This window comes from Berghia stephanieae, chromosome 8 (genome assembly GCF_034508935.2).
Source record: "Berghia stephanieae isolate SIO BIC M18660-M18661 chromosome 8, UCSD_Bste_1.3, whole genome shotgun sequence".
Taxonomy (NCBI): domain Eukaryota; kingdom Metazoa; phylum Mollusca; class Gastropoda; order Nudibranchia; family Aeolidiidae; genus Berghia; species Berghia stephanieae.
The window spans coordinates 39,532,764-39,553,070 of NC_088367.1; the positions used below are offsets into that span (position 1 = coordinate 39,532,764).

Genomic DNA, 20,307 nt, shown 5'->3' on the forward strand with positions numbered 1-20,307 from the left:
CGCAGAGTCATAGTATCCAAAAGTTACACGCTATTTTTTTAAAGCACAAATTAATAATCGGTCCCAGAAAATAATGTCTTGAAAGCAATAGTACACTTAACATATTTCTCAGCTCTCACATTCAGTGAAATAAACAACACGAACTACATATCCATTTAAGAGATGACCGATGCTGTTGTTACTAGAGATGATGATGATGAACCAAACTAGTGTGTGTACCTGTAGGGGGGGGGGGGGCGGCGAGAGCGAGAGAGAGAGAGAGAGAGAGAGAGAGAGAGAGAGAGAGAGAGAGAGAGAGAGAGAGAGAGAGAGAGAGAGAGAGAGAGAGAGAGAGAGAGAGAGAGAGAGAAATGCCACCGAGTCTCACATCTAATACTCATATTATCATTATCTCGCCTGTCAAAGGATCCTTCAGCACTGTATCTCAGTTCCCCGTCTGGAAATCTGTTTTTGTAACTATTTTTTTTTGTTTTTAAGGGTTTTATGGCGCTTGCAACACATTTAGGTCATATCAACGCCAGTAAAAAGGAAGAAAATGGGATGGTAAAAAGTTTGAGAATTACAATAAAGCATCCAAGAATAAGGGAGACAAAGGGAAATTGGTTCAAATAGGGAAAAGGTGTAGATTCCAAGAGCACACTGTCAGTGTACTTAGTTTGAGATCACCAAAAGTCTCATTCAGACACAAGCACAGGTCCCCACTAAGAGAAACACACTCAAATGTTTTACAAATCATAACATAATACAAAGAAAACAATACAGTGCATAAAAGAGAGATGATTTACAAGGAAAAAATATCATCTCCCAAAACTAACTATAATACATTTGACTGTTTCCCTCTCAGACAGGGCATCCGGTCAGGACAATACCAAGTACTGTAATCCCATTCCAAGACAAAGACAGGAAGCAAGTTGGAAAACAGATATAGGGGATAGAAGGCACAGTAAGTACCTCCCTGACCACTATGGGAGGTCAGGAACCCCACCCAGTTTGTAACTGGTAACCATTTATTCAATAAATCATCAACTAATAAAGAAAGAGGCAAATCACAACAGTAAGCTTACAAAAATCGAATATAGCAATGCAGTGAATATGTAATTGCCTTGGAGATCTCTAGATTTACAATTAAAGCCACTCAAGAAAAAGTAAGACAAAGGGGAATTGGTTCAAATAGGGAACATATTCCAAGAGCACACTATCAGTGAACATAGTTTGAGATCACCTAAAAGTCTCATCCAGACACCAGCACAGGTCCCCACGTTGAAGTATACACACTCTCAAATGTTTACACATCAATAATATATTCAAACAAACAGCATGGCAATACATAACAGACAGATCATTTACAAGGAAAAAAATATCATCTCCCAAAACATATAATACACACTTGACTGTCTTCCTCTCTCGCAACCAAGAGTCCGGCAAGTGTCAGGACAAAACCAAGTAAGCCCATTTCAAAAAACCAACCCCGAAAACAGATACAGATATAGGGGAAAAGAAGACACAACAAGTGACCTGCCCACCATGGGAGGCCAAAACACCCCACCCAGTAGTGCTAATTAGTACCCCCCCCCCCCCATAGAAATACTTTAAATAAGTTATATTCCATTGAAAGTTTATTACATCTTTTCATTGTTCAAAAAACAATTTATCATTAAAACAAATATCCAATTATCTAAAATCAACTCACGGCACTCAATTCATTCAGACATTCAAACTTACACTCAACAATGCCAAATAACTTTACATAATCATGGCACGCCAAAACATTAAAAAAGGATGAAAAAAAAGTCTCAAAAAGCGTAGTCAAAGGTAAAAGTTGTACAACCATTGTTTAAAAATATGTAAACCTTTAAAGGCGAAATTAAATCGTACTCTAACCTGATATCATTTCTCAATATTTTGTTTTGATGAAAAGAGTTGTAGTTAGTTAAAGATAAATATTGAGAGAAAATATGAATTGAAAGAAATTCAATCTCACTGCCAGGACTCCCATCATTTCATACACTATTTTCTTACTTGATGTTGATACAAAGCAAAACGATTGATGTACTGCAGACAAGTGACCTGTTCTGCTCATTGCCTTTGCACCCTCTCTCCTCCTTGCCCCCCCCCCCCCCCCCCCCCCCCTCTTATTTCTCTCTCCCTTTCTACCCCACATATACACACATGTGTCCACGACAAATACAGATATATTATATCAACAAAAGGATTATGATGTCTGCTGCATGTATGAAATTTGGATGGATGACTATAGCAATAACGCTATAACCTGATTTTATGTGAATATGATAATGAGTATGATAATGATTTGTTGATGATAGAATGAAGTCCTATGCCCTAGCCATCATCACTTCCTGACCATGGGTGGCCCCGGTCTCATTGGCATCATTCCCATCGGAGGTCCTCCACCCACTGGTGGGCCCATCGGTCTCATACCTGCAAAGGGGAAATAGTAGTAGAGAGACATATACATCAATTTTTGAGAAAAATCAGATGCCTTTAGTAAAAAAAAACAAAAGCAGAGAGGGAGCATTCATGTGGCGTAAAATCCACTAACCTAATTAAATCACATTTGAAGCACTTGCTATTTGATTAGTTAATAAGAGAGTGATAAGGGGCAACCTGAAGCCTGGAGTCATTAATCGTTGATAAGAGAACGTCTTAATTCTATTAAGACATTGATAAGTATCTATTATGATGATAATATAAAAATAAAAGAGCAAATTAAAAAAAAACAACAATACAAAACAACCTTTCTCATGGTGCATTCAGAAAAAATGCCACCAGACAAAGCCCTTGGTAGTGCAAAGAGCAAATATTAGCATCAAGTATCTGTCGCAAAAGTTTACATTTTTGCCCCAAAATATCACACTGTGGGGTAAATGGCTTTTGCTTGGTATTACAATTGAAATAAGACACAACAGAGATAGTGGGACTAGTAAAATAACCCCTGTTGTAGCAGAGTCCCGTTATATATATGCACACAGAATTTGCAGGGAGACAATAAATCAATTGAGGAAAGCCTGTTGAGTTATCTTCCTTATAACAAAGCAAATAATGTGACCGTGACTTCCATTTCCATCTCTCCAATCCCCCCCCCCCCCCCCCCCCCCCGATCTTACTTCAGTTGTAGCCATGTTACAAGAGATATTACCCCCTGGAACCATGAATGATTTGTTTGACTTCTATCCGGTTCGAGAAAAAAATACTGGAAAAGTTTAGAAGCCTGTAACTGCCGGACCATAACTGATGCAAGATTGAAATTTCACCACAATCAACCCAATTTATTTAACTTTATGTACACAAACTTTCAGAAAAAATCTATTGAGAAAGATTTATTTGACAATTGTTTTAACAGATACACCTCAAGTTTGCGATATCAAATATTTCCCCCCCGCCGTTTTGCTTTATGACTGTGCAGACTTTTTTTCCCAAGGTCCAATTGATTTTCTTATATCTTTGATAATAATTCGATTCTGTGAAATTTGAATAGACTCTTTTAGCTCTGTTTTTGTGCAAAACATTGTACGATTCTTATACACTGTTTGACATCATTGTCCATATTATGCAGTAGTCCATTATATTCAAGTCAGGACTAATTGGAGACCATTCAATCCTTATAAATAAATATGATTTCTGTGTCGTATTGAAAACTATTTAACATTGTTAAAAGGAAAACTTATTCTAGAAGTTATCCCAATAGGCCATTTGGTTTTCAATGAGATGGGGTAAATGGTAAATGATGATGCTAGCCCAGATCTGCTAACATGCGACTATGCCAACCAGGGACTTTGGGGAACAAAAACAGGGTTTTAAAAAAACCGCAAATTATCATCTTGGTTTTGAAAATTAAGACTTTTACACAATAAGACATCACAAACTGCAAGGCAAGTCACTCAACCAAAGTCTAATAGAAATATGATTTATAAATAAAAAAAAGACTATCAATTAGTTGTGTAATGGATGAAAACACTATAAAATCATCAAGAAAAAAAGAATTTTAAGAATTCTATCAGGATATTTCTAATTCAAGACCCTAATTAGAGGAACGCATTTTATTAAATTGCCAGGGGGAAAAAATACAAGACCTACCAGGCATCATTGGGCCCATTGGACCAGCAGGAGGACCCATCATTGGCATCATCGGTCCTCCTGGCGGACCGGGCATGGGTCCTCTCATGGGACCCATAGGACCAGGGGCCCCTCCTGGTCCCATCATAGGTGGTTTGTTGGGGGCCATATTTGGTGCCATATTGGGCGGCATGTTGGGAGCCATATTGGGAGGCATGTTGGCTGAGGATAAGATGGAAAAAAAAAAGGATGAGAAAATGAGAGTATCTATTGCATATGATGGTTCTGTGGTGAGATACACATTCCACTGTTGAGACACAAAAACATTTAATAAGGACATTTCATTTATTTTTACTTTCCAGGGTGTCCAGGTATCAGGGTGATACTAGACTGCTAGAAGCTGTGGACTGTAAAAAAGACTGTCCAAGATTTTTCAACAGAGAGGACCTATCTGGAATTTAGTAATGTATTTATGTCTTTATTGTTTTTTGTTGTTGGTTGAAGAAGGGTTTTGAGCCCGAAATATTCTGTGTTTGGTATTTTGTTCTTTTTATAAGCCAGGTATCAGAGACATTAAAAAATCCAACCAGCCAAAGCAAAAATGCTACCACAATTTTTCGCATTGGACATTACAAAATGACACGAAGTAGTAAATTTCCAGACATTTACTTATATTACTATCAATCTTAATCTTCCCATCTGAGAGAATTCCAAAGCCAGGACAGTTCAGCTCATCGTGGCTCGAGACTGACTATACCAGGTAGCCCAGCAATTTTGGTTATTCATATCAAGAAATATGTTGGGCCTACCTTCACTACATTACCCACATACACACACTAAAATATTCTATTCTATTTACACAAGCAGTTTTTAGATCCAATTGATTATATACACAATGGTAGACTAAACTTCTAGTCTAACTACTTTTCTTTTCTTTCTATGTCTGAAGCAAGAACATCCTTATTTCTACATGCTCAGCCTCTCCAATGTCCATAGCTCCTGATCAAAAGATCATGTTACAATGTTGAGGATGACCTTCCAAATCAAATCAAGTCACATCTTAGGCTTTGCGCATAACATGAAGTAATTTTAAGAGGGAAAAAACTTAACTTTCATTTTCAATACAAACATAAAGAGTTCCAGATGAATTTTTTTTAAAATTGATTCTCCATGGCCCGCTGGGGTATTCTGGCATGATGATGGATTATGAATGACATTTATCATGATAAAACTGGAAATGCACCTCAATATACTCATTAAAAAATTTTTTAGTTCTACTCACGTCCTCCTGGGGGAGGTATCATAACACCTCCAGGGCCAGGTTGGGGACCACCAGAGAATGGATTGGATGTGATCTTGCCTGCCTGGTATGCTGCCGCTGTGGAAAGAAAAAGACAGTTTTATTTACTCAAGCGTTGAGATGCTTGAATGGGTTCAATGTGGAAAAGGAGCTCTATATTGAAATACATGGAGGGGGTGGGGGGGGGGGAAGAGAGAGACAGAGAGAGAGAGAGAAGAGAGAGAGAGAAGAGAGAGAAAGAGAGAGAAGAGAGAGAGAGAGAGAGAAGAGAGAGAGAGAGAGAGAGAGAGAGAGAGAGAGAGAGAGAGAGAGAGAGAGAGAGAGTACTATTACTATTACCGACAATGACCATGTACTCATTATGCTCCATAATACAGTGAGAAAATGCAAGGAGGTTTTATGAGGATTCAACTTTGCATCTCCCAAAATGGGACTTATAAAAACTGATGACGTACAGATCATAAGAGGAGTGTTAAATCCAAAGACTGTAAAGCCACTCAGAGACATGTCTGATGTTAAAAATTGTAAAAAATAATGACATTATAAATTAAACCTCATAGATGAGTATTTACTTGTTAGGTTGATATCCAGATAAGTCATTACGATGAACTGAGGTGTAGGGGTTGATATCCAGATAACAGTCATTGTGATGAACTTTGATGTCCCCATGTTTTCTGTCATTTTTGTTATAATTGAGATTTAGCTTTGACCTTGGGTCATGCGTCATGGTGTCTCGATTTTTTTTGGTAATTTGATAGGTTAATTTAATGAAATTTCTAAGCACTGTAAACTTTCTGTTAATGAATTTGGTGTTGGATGGGTTGGAACGGATGTTAGATGCTTAGGTCCATGATTTATTTTCATTCTTTAATGTTTTGACAAATAAGAATCTTTGGTTGAACAAGGGTTCAACTTTAGATTGTAATACTCTGGCCCCGCGGTTCTTTGCACAGCTTACGGCCGCAAAATTAGGGAAAATTTTTCTGATTTGCATTACAACCACAAAATCTGCATGTTTTGCAAATTTTTGACAAATTCTTTGATTCTTTTTTTTCTTATTTTTGCGATATTTGCATTCCCCGCGGTGATGAAGATAAGGTCATGATGTTGCCATGTGCTATTGAACTTCATGGGGTGCCAGGACTGAATGATGTCCCAGAAGATGAAATTCGACGTTACACCAAAGAAACGAGGACCAGTTGCCCTTAGGAACAGTCCAACACAAGCATTGAACTAGCAGCTTTTTTGGGATTCTTGCCAGGAAACTGTGCCTTCCCTCACAGCTTGTACACGTCGTTATATGTTTTCAACCATCAGCTCTGCTGATGTTGAAAGGACTTTTTCTTTGTACAATATGATTTTAAGTGATCGATAGAGAAGTTTGAGCCAGGCAACCCTGAAGGCTTTGATTTTTCTTTATTATAACAATTTCATAGACAGCAAGTTTGTTTTCAACTATGTGACTATTTCCAAATCACCATAATTTCTGGCAAAATCTGCTATTTTTTCCCCTTTAACTTTGCATAATTTTGAATTTGAAATTGCGTAATTCCATGGGGATATTACATGAAATGGGTTGCATGTAGTTAACTGATAGGTGTGATACAACATATTTAGAAACCTGCAAAATCTTTGCAAAATATACCTTTCTTCTGCAATATTCATCATTTTCTTTGCAAAAATTAGAAATATTTTTTGCAAAAAAATGCGGGGTCAGAATATTTTGCAGGTGAAAAGAAGACTCCGACTGTGATGGACTCTCCCATAATGTAACACACCTTATTGGCTGACGTGTGTCATGTGCTTTGGATATTATTGTGATTTTTATGTGTTTACCCTCGTTTAATCACTGGATTTTTATATCAACTTGTGTGTGACTGTCTGTAGAATCTCCTTGTGCAATTTATAATAATATTAAAAAGCAGATTCTTAATAAATTGTGACTTTTTATATTTCAATGCAATGGATACAATTTATTTTACGTTTTATAATCGTGAACTGTTTTTACCAGCTATTTTGGGAGACCCACTAATTGCCATCCTTACATAGTCAAAACGAAATATTTATTATCAATATTTGCAACGTAAAAGTTCTTACCAGTGTTCACGACGAGACAGTCACGGCAGTCGTCGTCAACAACACACAATTGAAACCATCGTCGGTCACAGACCCAATCCCAAATTATATCGTTCACAACTCACTAATAAACATCATCATTTTCTTACATCAATAATTAATCATGAATTAAAGCGATCATGCCAAATACACACACAGACAATTTAGACCAGCCCAGCAATCAAAGTAGAAATAGTGGAGGAACAAATAACAAACAAGAAACATAATTACGGTTATTAACATGAACTGTCGTAGACTTATTAGCGTAAATTAAAAGTTTAAACTGGAACAACTAATAAAAACCCACCGTCCCAATGTTCTCATTGCAACAGAAACATACTTAAACAAAGATATTGACAGCAAATCCATATTTAATGACAACTACCTCAACCCACCATCTTACCAGAAGGACTGTGCACAAGGCAAAGGAGGCATCTTAATAGCAGTGGAAAGCAATATAAAAGCAGTCGAGAGAAATGCAGATACTGACTGGACATAAATGTCACTGCCTGGAGGAGAAATCCTCTTTGGTGGCTTCTATAGACAAACGTCAATTATACGAATCGGAGTAAAAAATCTACAATAATGGGAAAACGCTGCCACATATAGTACTTGCTGGAGACTTCAACCTCCTTGAAATCAACTGGGAAAACATATGCGTCAAACCAAATCCACAATATGGCAAAAAAATAAATGAAAAGATGCTACAAATCGTCAGGGACTTCAGCATGATCCAAACAGTATTGGAACCAACTTGTGAAAACACACTTGACATCATCCTCAGCACACATCCTGACCCTATCCAAAACATACAAGTTGTTCCCAGAATGAGTAATCATGAGATTGTATAATTTGAAATTAAAGTTAAACTACAAATCAGACAAAAACCGTCGAGAAAAGTATTTGTATACTCAAAAGGAAACATGAATGGGATTATGAATGACCTTAAAAACAACTTTGAAGCTTTTGAAAACTAAGCAAATTTAAATGATATAAATAAAACTTGGGAGAGTTTCCAGACAACCATCATGGAATCAGTCAATAAGCACATCCCAAGCAAAATCTTAAGTAGAAAACAACACTCACCTTGGATGACAGGAAACATCAAGTGTCTAATCTGACAAAAGCAACGTAGCTACAACTTAGCAAAAAGGACCAATAAAAATCAGGACTGGGACAATTTTAGAGCTCTTCGTAGGAAATAAACACAACTGAAGAAAGAGCATGACAAATATGTCACTGACATGCTCAAAGCTGACTCTGATTCTAATATAAACCGAAACGGTGGCATCACAAATTGCTTCTGGAAATACATCAAATTTAAACTCATGGATACATCAGGCATAGCAGTTTTACAAAAACTGGATGGAACGGAAACTACTGACACCATAGAGAAAGCAAACATCCTTAACACACAGTACAGCAGTCACGACGTTGCCTACTATAAATGGAAACAACATACCTCCAATATCAAGAATAACTATTACCCAAACCGGCATAACCACACAGCTCCAGGGTCTAAATCCTTCCAAAGCAAGTGACCCAGATCTGATACTAACCAGGACCCTCAAAGAATGCGCAAAAGAAATAGCTCCCTATCTATGCATTATTTTCCAACAGTCACTCGACACAGGCCTTGTGCCCAGACTGAAAACATGCATATACAAAAAAGGGAAATGAGATATTGCCTCGAATATAGACCAGTGTCGCTGACGTCTGTCATATGTAAAGGACTCGAGCACATTGTGTTTCATTCAATAATGGAGCTCTATGAAAGACATAATGAGCTAGTTGATTATCAACATGGTTTCTAGAAACGTAGATCTTGTGAAAGCCAGCTCGTAAACACCATAGAAGAAATAGGAAGGCATTAGACAGCAGAAAACAAATAAATCTACTTGTTTATGACTTTTTGAAGGCATTTGATGTGTATAGATGACTCCTCAGAAAACTGGAACACCATGGAATTAAAAACATTGACCCAAAGTCCCCCAAAAAGACCGTTGATGAAGAAAATGACTCAAAACAGAAGGAAAAAAACCTACTTTCTTGGCTTGAAGACAGGCTTTGCAATAGAACAGGAAGTAGTCCTGGATGGATATAGAAGTGAGAAGTGCAAAGTTTCATCGGGAGTACCTCAAGAAACTGTCATTGGACCGCTCTGCTTTCTAACATCTAACGACTTAGGAAAAAACATAACTCTTACCAAGCTCAAACTATTCACCAATGACAGCCTCTTATTTTGAGTCATTGAAATCCAGAAAGAGGTAGACATATTACAGAATGATCTTGACTCACTTCTATCATGGGCACAAACCTGGCAGATGAAATTCCACCCCGAGAAATGCTGTGTAATGTCAATAACAAAGAAAAAAACACAACAATTTACTTATGACTACCAAATAAGCGGTCAGTTATTAAAACACGTGGACACATTACTCCACTTGGAAATCCAACTACACAAATCACTGAAATGGGGCCAACATATTGATAATATTGTGGCAAAAGCAAATCAAAGCCTTGGCTTCCTGTACCAGTGCCCCCCAAAGATGAAAAAACAGGCATACAATGCTTTAGTCAGACCCGTATTGGAATACGCATGCAGTGTGGGATCCTTATCGTCAAGATCAAATCAAGAAAATCGAACAAGTTCAAAGGGCAGCTTCGAGGTTTGTCAACAACAATTACTTGCGCAAACCAGGATGCGTTACTGAGGCCCTGAAATTGTTGCAGTGGAAAACACAGGAGAGTAAGCTGAAAGAAAAATGCCTCCAACTTCTACTCAGAACAGTACATTCCAACAAAACAACAGTAACTCTACCACAGTATTTCACACTGCACACCCACAAGCTGTCCCCGCCGAAAATTGCAAAATTCCAAAAGTTGCATGCAAAGAATGCAAAAATTGAAAATTTAAGACACTGTTTTCAATAAACAGCCCACAATAATTTATTCTTGCTTTAATTCTATGACAAGCACAGTCCACCAATTTTAGTTGGTATGTATTATACAGTATTGTGTCCATAAATTACATTAAATTACATTGATATTGACATTGCATACACAGAAAAGAAATATACCAGGGATAAACAGGGGATGCCACCAGGAGATTAAAAAAACCCCCCAAAAAACAACACTTTTACACATATGCATGGATTCCTAACAATTATGTGGTAGAAAAGCTCATAAATTTTTTAAAAAAATTATTATTATTATCATATTTCCAAGTACATCTATACATCATAATAATACAGTGGAACTCAGCAGTAACGAGATCGAGGGGACCGGCCATTCTTTGTGAATTATTAGACATCATGAGCGATTTTATTTTACATACAACTCAATTTCGGCACAAATCCAACAAAAGCATACTAGAGGATGATAAATTGCCGGGACGAGTCAATCGATTAAAAACAATGAATTATCTACCTCCTGTGTTGTCAAGGGAAGCTACTCGCGAAATCTTTAATAGCATTATATGATTATATGTGACTCCAGAACATGGAAAATTGTAAAAAATTGCGGTCCCGTTGCAGTAACGGCAAAAATTCGCGGCAGCGTTGCAATTTCCTGAAGGGACAGCACAAGAAATTATCATAGCAGTAAGTTTACAACTCCAACACATATAAAAACAGCTTCTTCCCAAGAACCATCAAGGAATGGAACACTTTCCCACCAGAAATCCTAGATATTACCACCAAGAACAGATTTGGTCAACTATTAAACATTTATCTTTCAACGCAATAACACAATAATGGAGAAAGTCGCCACATAATTGTATAAAATCTGCAGTGATGGGTAATCCACCTTTTGCAGATAAAGACGTTGAACTTGAACTTGAATGTGCTAGTGCTAGTGACTAAACGTGAGCACTGAAATTATAATAAATAAAATCTAACTCAATGTTTATGCTTTTTGTGGCAGTGGTGATACTGTTTAAGGCAGTATTTTTCCGTCCAAGTCGTTTTTGTGAAACCTTTGAGGCTTTAAATATTAATTAAATTGTATTATTGGCTCTGGTAATAATTCAAGATTAATATTTGTTGTGAAATCTGAGTGATATTTTGCGTTATTTTAGTATTGGTTCGGTAATGGTGGATACTGACAGTTGATGATGAATTTTGATTCTAGTGTAATGAGTCCATAAATGCAATGGCATTAACTAAGTGTGTTCATTGGCATTCAGTTGTGTTGCTTTATTATTTATATTAATTAATTGATATAATATTTGGTTTTTATTAATTAATCATTTTATATTCTTCATTATTTTAATGAAACCGGATGGCTTGAGATCGGTTTGAAATCAAAGAAACATTAACCATTAACTATTTTGAAATAAAAAAAACCATATCTATTTGAAATCAAAGAAACATTCGTAGAAATATCAAATTTTGCCTCCAGCTACAGAGCTGCATAGGTCTCTTTGACTCAATAAATCTTGTTCAGTGATAATAATGGCAATTTATCAAAAAGGAGAAAAATTTATCTGTCCATCGGTCAAACTCAAACAAAATCATAACCTAAAATATCATATTTTCGTATATTATAATTCTACTTCTTGTGTACACCCATTCTTAATGGAAAGTTTTAATGAAGAGAGAGAGAGAGAGAGAGAGAGAGAGAGAGAGAGAGAGAGAGAGAGAGAGAGAGAGAGAGGAGAGAGAGGAGAGAGACAGGGAGGGAGGGAGAGAGAGAGGGGGAGAGAGAGAGAGAGAGAGAGAGAGAGAGAGAGAGAGAGAGAGAGAGAGAGAGAGAGATGTTTTGTTTTTAAGGGTTTTACAGTGCTTGCAACACATTTAGTTCATATCAGCACCAGGAAAAAGGAAGGAAACGGGATAGTCAAATTCTAGAATTACAATTAAAACACCCAAGTAAAAGACAGGCAAAGGGGAACTGGGAACAACTAGGCATCAGATGTAGATTCCAAGAGCATACCATCAATGTACTTAGTTTGAGATCACCTATAAGTCTCATCCATACAGAAGCACAAAATCCAATAAAAAGGAATACACTCAAATGCTTACATTATACATTCGAAATGAATAAATATAATAATACATAACAGAGGGATGATTTAAAAGGAAAAAAAAAATATAATCTCCCAAAACAAAAACTATGCATTTGATTGTTTCCCTCCTAGCCAAGGACAAAACCAAGTAATCTCATTCCAAGACAAAGACAGAAAGCAAATTAGAAAACAGCTATAAGGGGATAGAAGACACAGTAAGTGCCACCCTGCCCACTATGGGAGGCCAGGAACCAACCCAGATGATATATATATATATATATATATATATATATATATATATATATATATATATATATATATATATATATATATATATATATATATATATATATATATATGAGGGGAGAGAGAGAGAGAGAGAGAGAGAGAGAGAGAGAGAGAGAGAGCGTGTAGGGGGGAAGTAACAATAAATTTCTTTTAATCACACCTACAACTGTACTTGACCTACTTACAAATAAAGCCTTGACTCATTTACCCCCTCCCTTTCCCACTTTCAATGACATCTGGCGCCAGTTTGTCTAGACTGACATCATAAAAATGGGAGTGTCACCAAAATTCATGCACCGGAGCACAGATGTCAAAATATGACACAAGACATGATAGTGATTTTTTATCAGAGGGAAATGTTTGACAGGGCAAAATCAGGGGAAAATTTCTGAGAAAATCATGAAATCCCGCGAAGATTATCATCAATGCTTTTTGAAAATGAAAGTCTGGCTTCTTAGAACTTCAGGACGTCAAGAGAATTTTTGGACCATGCCGAGAGCAGTGCCGTTTTTCCCCCTCGGAAACTACGAATCTTTGAAATTTCAAGTACGTATCTCTGCAAACCAAACATCTCAAGTTATAGATCAGTACAATAATACTACACTGGCTTCACAATTCCCAATTACTTCTTTCCTGATGGAGATGGACAAGACTGTATTCCTGATCATATGAGTTATGAGAGAAATTATTAGTTGACCGAAACTCAAACTTAACGATTCAATAAAAACTGGGGGAACCAGTACACTGTGATCACAGAATCAGAAACTAATCTGATATTAGGTACTACAATAGACGTCATTTTTGTGGCAGAAAAAAAAACCTATATATTTTGCGTCACGCGTTGAGAAAAGGACTATTTTTAAATCGGGTCATTCAACCATTCATACCTCGGCCATTAAACAACGTAGAGAGCTAAATTTGGTATCGTCTTAAAGAGGAAGGTTTCAGCTTTATTCCTATACCACTTCAAAAATAAAAAATGGACATTAACAAAATTGGCGTTTTAAAACTTAACAGCAGCTAAAAATCCTGACATATTATTGATATAAAATTTGAACCGAGTCTATCTAAAAGACAAACACCTTATCTCTATTTCTACCAATTTGTTTTAATGAAGGTTGTTTAATGGCTGAGGCATCACATTTAAAAAAAAGCCCACCAAATCTTTGTTTTCAGCTTTGGGTGTTATCGGATTTTTTTACACCTCATTGTAGTTTGTAACAGCACTCAAAATGCCGTGAGAATGAAATCTCAAATTAATCACAAAAAGAAAAGAGTTCACGAAAACCACATGAATATTCTATTAAAGTACCTTCATAGTTTATGTTTTAGATAATTTAAAACAAAATTAATAGATAAATGTTGTTATTTCAATTGATAACTCGGGTCGGTAAGTGGGTATGTTTTAATGATGGAACAGCCTAAATAAACCCCTCATTTTTCCGGTCTTTATTAACGTGTAATCTTTTTTGGATGACTTTCTAGCCTTGATTTTCATTGAACGACGTTTGGTTTTTATCAATTTATACATGTAATTTTTTTTCATATCTGGTTTGTCTCTTGATGTTTATTTATTGCTAAACAAAAAACACGGGACGAATTTATACACACACTCTCCACTCATGGCGGCCATGTTGTTGCTATGACAAAATGATTGTTTGACCTTGTTAGAACTGAAGTAGATTTTTACGGTCGTAGATGTAATGTCGTTTTTAAAACAATTGCATAGGAATACCCACTACTTGTAGTTTATAAATATACAAAAGACACACAATGATTCGCCCCAATGTGTTAGAAAATTGAAAAAGCATTGCTATTGTTTATTTTATTTGGGAAAAGTGGTAGTTGTAATGGTTACAAGACTGGAGAAATAAGACTTCGAAGTGCCACTTCGTTTTCTAACAGTTTTTTTTCTGATGCTTTCATGATAGTGATAGACTATGTATAGGAACAATAAGAGTTACTAGTGGATAATGAAGCAGTATATTTGTAGAAGTTAAATAATAATTCTCTACGCCAGTAAAACTGCATCAAAATGGATAATAAGATGACATGTAATTATTTGTTTTTGTTTGTATGTATTTTTTTTTTTTGCTATGTTTTTGTTTTAAATCGGGAAGAGATGTAAATTTAAGACGAGAAAATAAGGAAATAAAGAGATCTTTTTTTTCAGTTTTGGTTTTGGTGAGATTTGCGATACCTCAATTTGTACAATATACTCTAGACCTGTAAATTCTCAGTCAATTAACTGAAATCAGTCAATTCGTCAAATTCAAATATTTTTTAAAAGGAAACAAAGAAATGAAGAAGAAAGAAAGAATTCATGAATCGTAGTCGAATGCGTGAAGTAATTAGGAATGTTCCACAGTGCTACGCATAGCTCAAGGGCCTTTTATAATTACGATGGATATATTGCCAAGGCTAAGCGATGCTTCTTAGAATTGCAGTGTCTGAACACACCCCAGTGTATTTTCACAAAGCCTTCGTGAAATTATCTTTTCACTTTCCAAATCTGTCGTGATCCCAATGGTAGTGGTAGCCAATTTTAACTGAGTCGCCGAGCGATAAATTTCACTGTTTCGTCTAAACCAAAATTGACCACATTTACTTGATAGAACCTAAAAGTATGAAAAAGTTTAATGCGAAAGCCGGAAGTGCGTTATGAAGAAACCTTCAAATCGAAAGTTATATGATTGCTACAAGCACATCTCGATTGCCTCACGTTGTAAACAAACTGGTTGACCATTTCTTCACTGATGTGGGTACCTAATTATAAGAAGCAATTGTAAGTAGCCTAATTAATTCTCACGTAAATTAGTTTTCTGCAAGTGTTTTGCTCAAGTGAACTTGCTGTTTACTATTCATCTCGATTCTTTGGATTTTTTTTATACGATACGAAGAATTTCAGTGAGGTTCAGTTTCAGTCTCAGTCAATTTTTATAGAGCTCATTTACAGGTCCTAATACTCGCCTCTCGAGCAAAGGGACGTTAATAATAAATAATCCGGTGGCTAGGTCTTTAGGTTGTGTGCGGTGGAAAGTACTTTATTTCAGACTAGTGTCTTATCTACAGGGTAGCAGTTCATTCAGTAACACATAAATCAGGATACAGTCACACGTCATAGACCTTAAGGCGTTGAGGGCGCAAAAGACACACCTGCTGGGCACAAACGCATGATTCCGTATAAGAGGAAAGCACTCCACTGCCAACGCATATATCGATACCCTCCTAATAACATACAAAGAGACGATTTACAGTGGAAAAATCATCCCCCATTATAGGAATAATACATTTTACTGCATCCTTTCGGTTAAGGATCCCAGAGAGGGCCAAGGCAAAACCAAGCAATATAATTACCAGACAAGTCCATAAAGTAGAATGGAAGTGAAAACAGACGTTGTGGAAGTAAAAACATTATGTCTTGAGATTATAGGGTCTCCGCAACGTCTGTTTCACTTTCATTCTACGTTATGGACGTGTCTGATAATTATATTGCTTGGTTTTGCCTTGGCTCTCTATGGGATCCTTAACCGAAAGGGTGCAGTAAAATGTATTATTCCTATAATGGGGGGATAATTTTTCCACTGTAACTCGTCTCTTTTTATGTTTTTAGGAGGGTATCGATATAGTGTTGGCAGTAGAGTGCTTTCCTCTTATACGGAATCATGCGTTTGTGCCCAGCAGGTGTGTCTTTTGCGCCCTCAACCCCCTACCACCCCAAGGTCTTTTAGCGCCTTAAGGTCTGTGACGTGTGACTGTATCCTGATTTCTGTGTTACTGAATGAACTGCTACCCTTTAGATAGGACGCTAGTCTGAAATAAAGTACTTTCCGCCACACACACCCTAGAGACCTAGCCACTCGATTATTTATTATTAACATCCCTTTGCTTGAGAGGCGAGTATTGTACGAACTGAGGTATCGCAAATCTCACCAAAACCAAAACTTAAAAAAAGATCTCTTTATTTGCTTCTTTTCTCGTCTTAAATTTACAGCTCTTCCCGATTTAAAACAAAAATATACAAAAAAAAAAAAAAATACAAACAAACAAAAACAAATACACGTCATCCTATTATCCATTTTGATGCAGTTTTAATGGCGTAAAGAATTATTATTTAACTTCTAGGATACTGCTTCATTATCCACTGGTAACTCTTATTGTTCCTTTACATAGTCTATCACTATCATGAAAGCATCAGAAAGAAAAAAAACTGTTAGACAACGAAGTGGCACTTCGAAATCTTATTTCTCCAATCTTATAACCATTACAAGTACCACTTTTCCCAAATAAAATAAACAATAGCAATGCTTTTTCAATTTTCTAACACATTGGGACAAATCATTGTGTGTCTTTTTTCTATTTATAAACTACAAGTAATGGGTATTCCTATGCAATTGTTTTAAAAACGACATTACACCCTCGACCGTAAAAATCTACTTCAGTTCTAACAAGGTCAAACAATCATTTTGTCATAGCAACAACATGGCCGCCATGAGTGGAGAGTGTGTGTATAAATTCGTCCCGTGTTTTTTGTTTAGCAATAAATAAACATCGAGAGACAAACCAGATATGAAAAAAATTACATGTATAAATTGATAAAAACCAAACGTCGTTCAATGAAAATCAAGGCTAGAAAGTCATCCAAAAAAGATTACACGTTAATAAAGACTGGAAAAATGAGGGGTTAATTTAGGCTGTTCCATCATTAAAACATACCCACTTACCGACCCGAGTTATCAATTGAAATAACAACATTAATCTTATTCATTTTGTTTTAAACTATCTAAAACATAAACTATGAAGGTACTATAACAAAGTATTCATGTGGTTTTCATGAACTCTTTTCTTTTTGTCAATAATTTGAGATTTCATTCTCACGGCATTTTAAGTGCTGTTACAAACTACAATGAGGTGTAAAAAATCTGATAACACCCAAAGCTGAAAACAAAGATTTGGTGGGCTTTTTTAAAAATGTGATACCTCGGCCATTAAACAACCTTCATTAAAACAAATTGGTAGAAATAGAGATAAGATGTTTGTCTTTTAGACAGACTCGGATCAAATTTGATATCAGTAATATGTCAGGTTTTTCCGCTGCTGTAAAGTTTCAAAACGGCATTTTCCTCCCTTAAATGCCCATTTTTTATTGTTGATCTGGTATAGGAATAAAGCTGAAATTTTCCTCTTTCCTATGATACCAACTTTATTACTGTACGCTTTATAATGGCCAACGTATCAACGATTGAATGACCCGGTTTAAAAACAATCCTTTTTCGACGCGTGATGCACAAAAATGACGTCTATTGTGGTGCCTACTATCAGAATGTTTTATGAATATAGTAAGAAAAGTCAATTTTAAATATTTTTAAATTGTCTCTTGTGGTACCTACCAATATACACAATGAACAAAATACTTACCATTTTGACCCACCCCCCAAAAACAAAATATTTTGTCTTCCAATATTGATAAAATAAAATGGTCCCCAGCTTCTCAATTTAAATCTGACAAATATATAAAAAAAGGTGCTTTGTCAGAGTAAAGCAGAAATGTGTTCACTTACTGGTATCATCTACAAGTTTCTGGACTTGTTCCTCCAGCCATTTCTGGTAGTATAATCTGACATTCTCCTTGTGTTTACGTCCATTACAGTGGGTCTTACGCACAGATGGCTGGGAGAGACAATGTAAAAGGTATGAAATAAAATAGATAAAAAGACAAAATTCAAAAGCCCCACCCATACTCAAAATGTACCTGAGGTGATCATCTGGAAGCCCTGATTATTATCTCAATAAGGCACATATATCCTGCCATAGGCACAAATTTATTTAAAAAGAAAAAAAAAGACAAAGGGCCATAAACAAGCTTGCATCAACTGTTCGGAACCCTTCAGAACAAGGCCCATATATCAAAGAAGAAATTGAGCTTTATATAGTGCAATATCCACTAAATGTGCTCAAAGCGCTTTACAAGGTTTCCCTGGTCAACAGCAACGTTTAACATGTAGGACGGGACATGATATCTGTTAGGCGATATTACAATTTTTCGGACAAAGACAACGCTGTCAATGGCCAGGTACTCATTTTATACCTGAGTACAGTGAGAGAATGTGAGTAAAGAGCCTTTTCCAAGGACTCAACAATGTGCTGAGTGCGAAGCTCAAACCCAGGACCTTCCGATCCGAAAGCGAGTGCCATACCTCTAGACCACATAGCCGTACATCATTCAGACAGCCTTTCCACATCAAGGTTGGCAACATTATCTACCTGAAATGCATTAGCTACATCAAGCGTCAAAATATATAAAAGCAGTTGAAAATCAAACATACTTACAGAGTCATGAGTTAAATAAGTGTCGCAATAGTCACAGTAGTATCTGGAATGAAAGGGGGGAAAAGCAGTAAGATATTAAAATAAATATTGCATTTAGAATCAATATCAGATATGAGAATGACTGGTCACAAACATTTTTTCGGCGCGTAGATCATGACCCATTTATGCAACGATAAGGTATAAATTTGAATTTCATTAAAATTGACTGAGACGCAATCCTCAATAAATGTGTATCGCAGTTATTTCTGACACCACTTGGAGGAATTTCAAAAGTTGAACGTGTAATTACGAAATATTGTGGTTGTAGTAGGGATGATGATGTGGTGGTGGTTGAAGTGATAGTGGTCTTAGGGATGATAATGTGGTGCTGGTTGTAGCAGTGGTAGGGATGAAGATATGGTGGTGGTTGTAGTAGTTGTGGTAGGGATGATGTGGTTGTTCTTGTAGTAGTAGTTATGGTAGGGATGATGATGATGTGGTGGTTGTAGTAGTGGTGGTGGTAGGGATGATGATGTGGTGGTTGTAGTTGTATTAGAAGCAGGAATAATGATGTGGTAGTAGTTGTAGTAGTAGTAGTGGTGGTGGTAGGGATGATGATGATGAGGTGGTGATTGTAGTAGTTGTATTGATGATGATGAGGTGGTTGTTGTAGTAGTAGTAGTGGTGGTCTTGGTTGTAGTGGTAGTGGTGATAGGGATAATGACGTGGTGGTGGTAGTAGGTATAATGATGTGGTGGTGTTTGGAGTTGTGCTGGTGGTTGTAATAGTTGTGGTGGTAGGGATGTTGATGTAGTGGTTGTGTTGAGTCTTTTCTACTCATTAAAAAAAAATTGAAAAAGACGGAATTGTGATGGTGTTGAGTGGAGATAAACCACTATTTAGATATACTTGGCCATCCACTTGCTACAGACCTGATTTTCTTATTCCATTTTAAATTTAAATCATATTTTTGACACTCCCCGCTCCTTGTGCTTCATTCCTAATCTCTCTGTCTACTCAGGAGTAATTAGTTAACCAGTTATTGTGGATCTGCCCAAGATTACTCTACAATAGATTTGCATCTGATCTAAAAGGTAGCAAGCAACCAGTGCTTGATCTATTGAAAACTACTCAAACATTTATAAACTCAAGTTCCAGGCTGTACATGGCTCTTGAAGATTACTGCTGATTTCAGTCATAAGGTGTTGATGAG

General features: G+C 36.5%; 1 protein-coding gene across 1 annotated transcript in view; it reads right to left on the reverse strand.

Annotated features, from left to right (window-relative positions):
- Positions 1–1,598: 1,598 nt before the first annotated feature.
- The window catches only part of LOC144978655 (uncharacterized), a 30,166-nt gene continuing 11,457 nt past the window's right edge, over positions 1,599–20,307 (reverse strand). The window contains exons 2-6 of the mRNA XM_078924972.1: positions 19,116–19,158; positions 18,347–18,455; positions 5,357–5,452; positions 4,096–4,296; positions 1,599–2,439 (exon numbers count right to left, since the gene is read on the reverse strand). Of these exons, the coding sequence (XP_078781098.1) occupies positions 2,351–2,439; positions 4,096–4,296; positions 5,357–5,452; positions 18,347–18,455; positions 19,116–19,158 (538 nt within the window). The 3' untranslated portion in view covers positions 1,599–2,350. The remainder of the gene's footprint in view (positions 2,440–4,095; positions 4,297–5,356; positions 5,453–18,346; positions 18,456–19,115; positions 19,159–20,307) is intronic.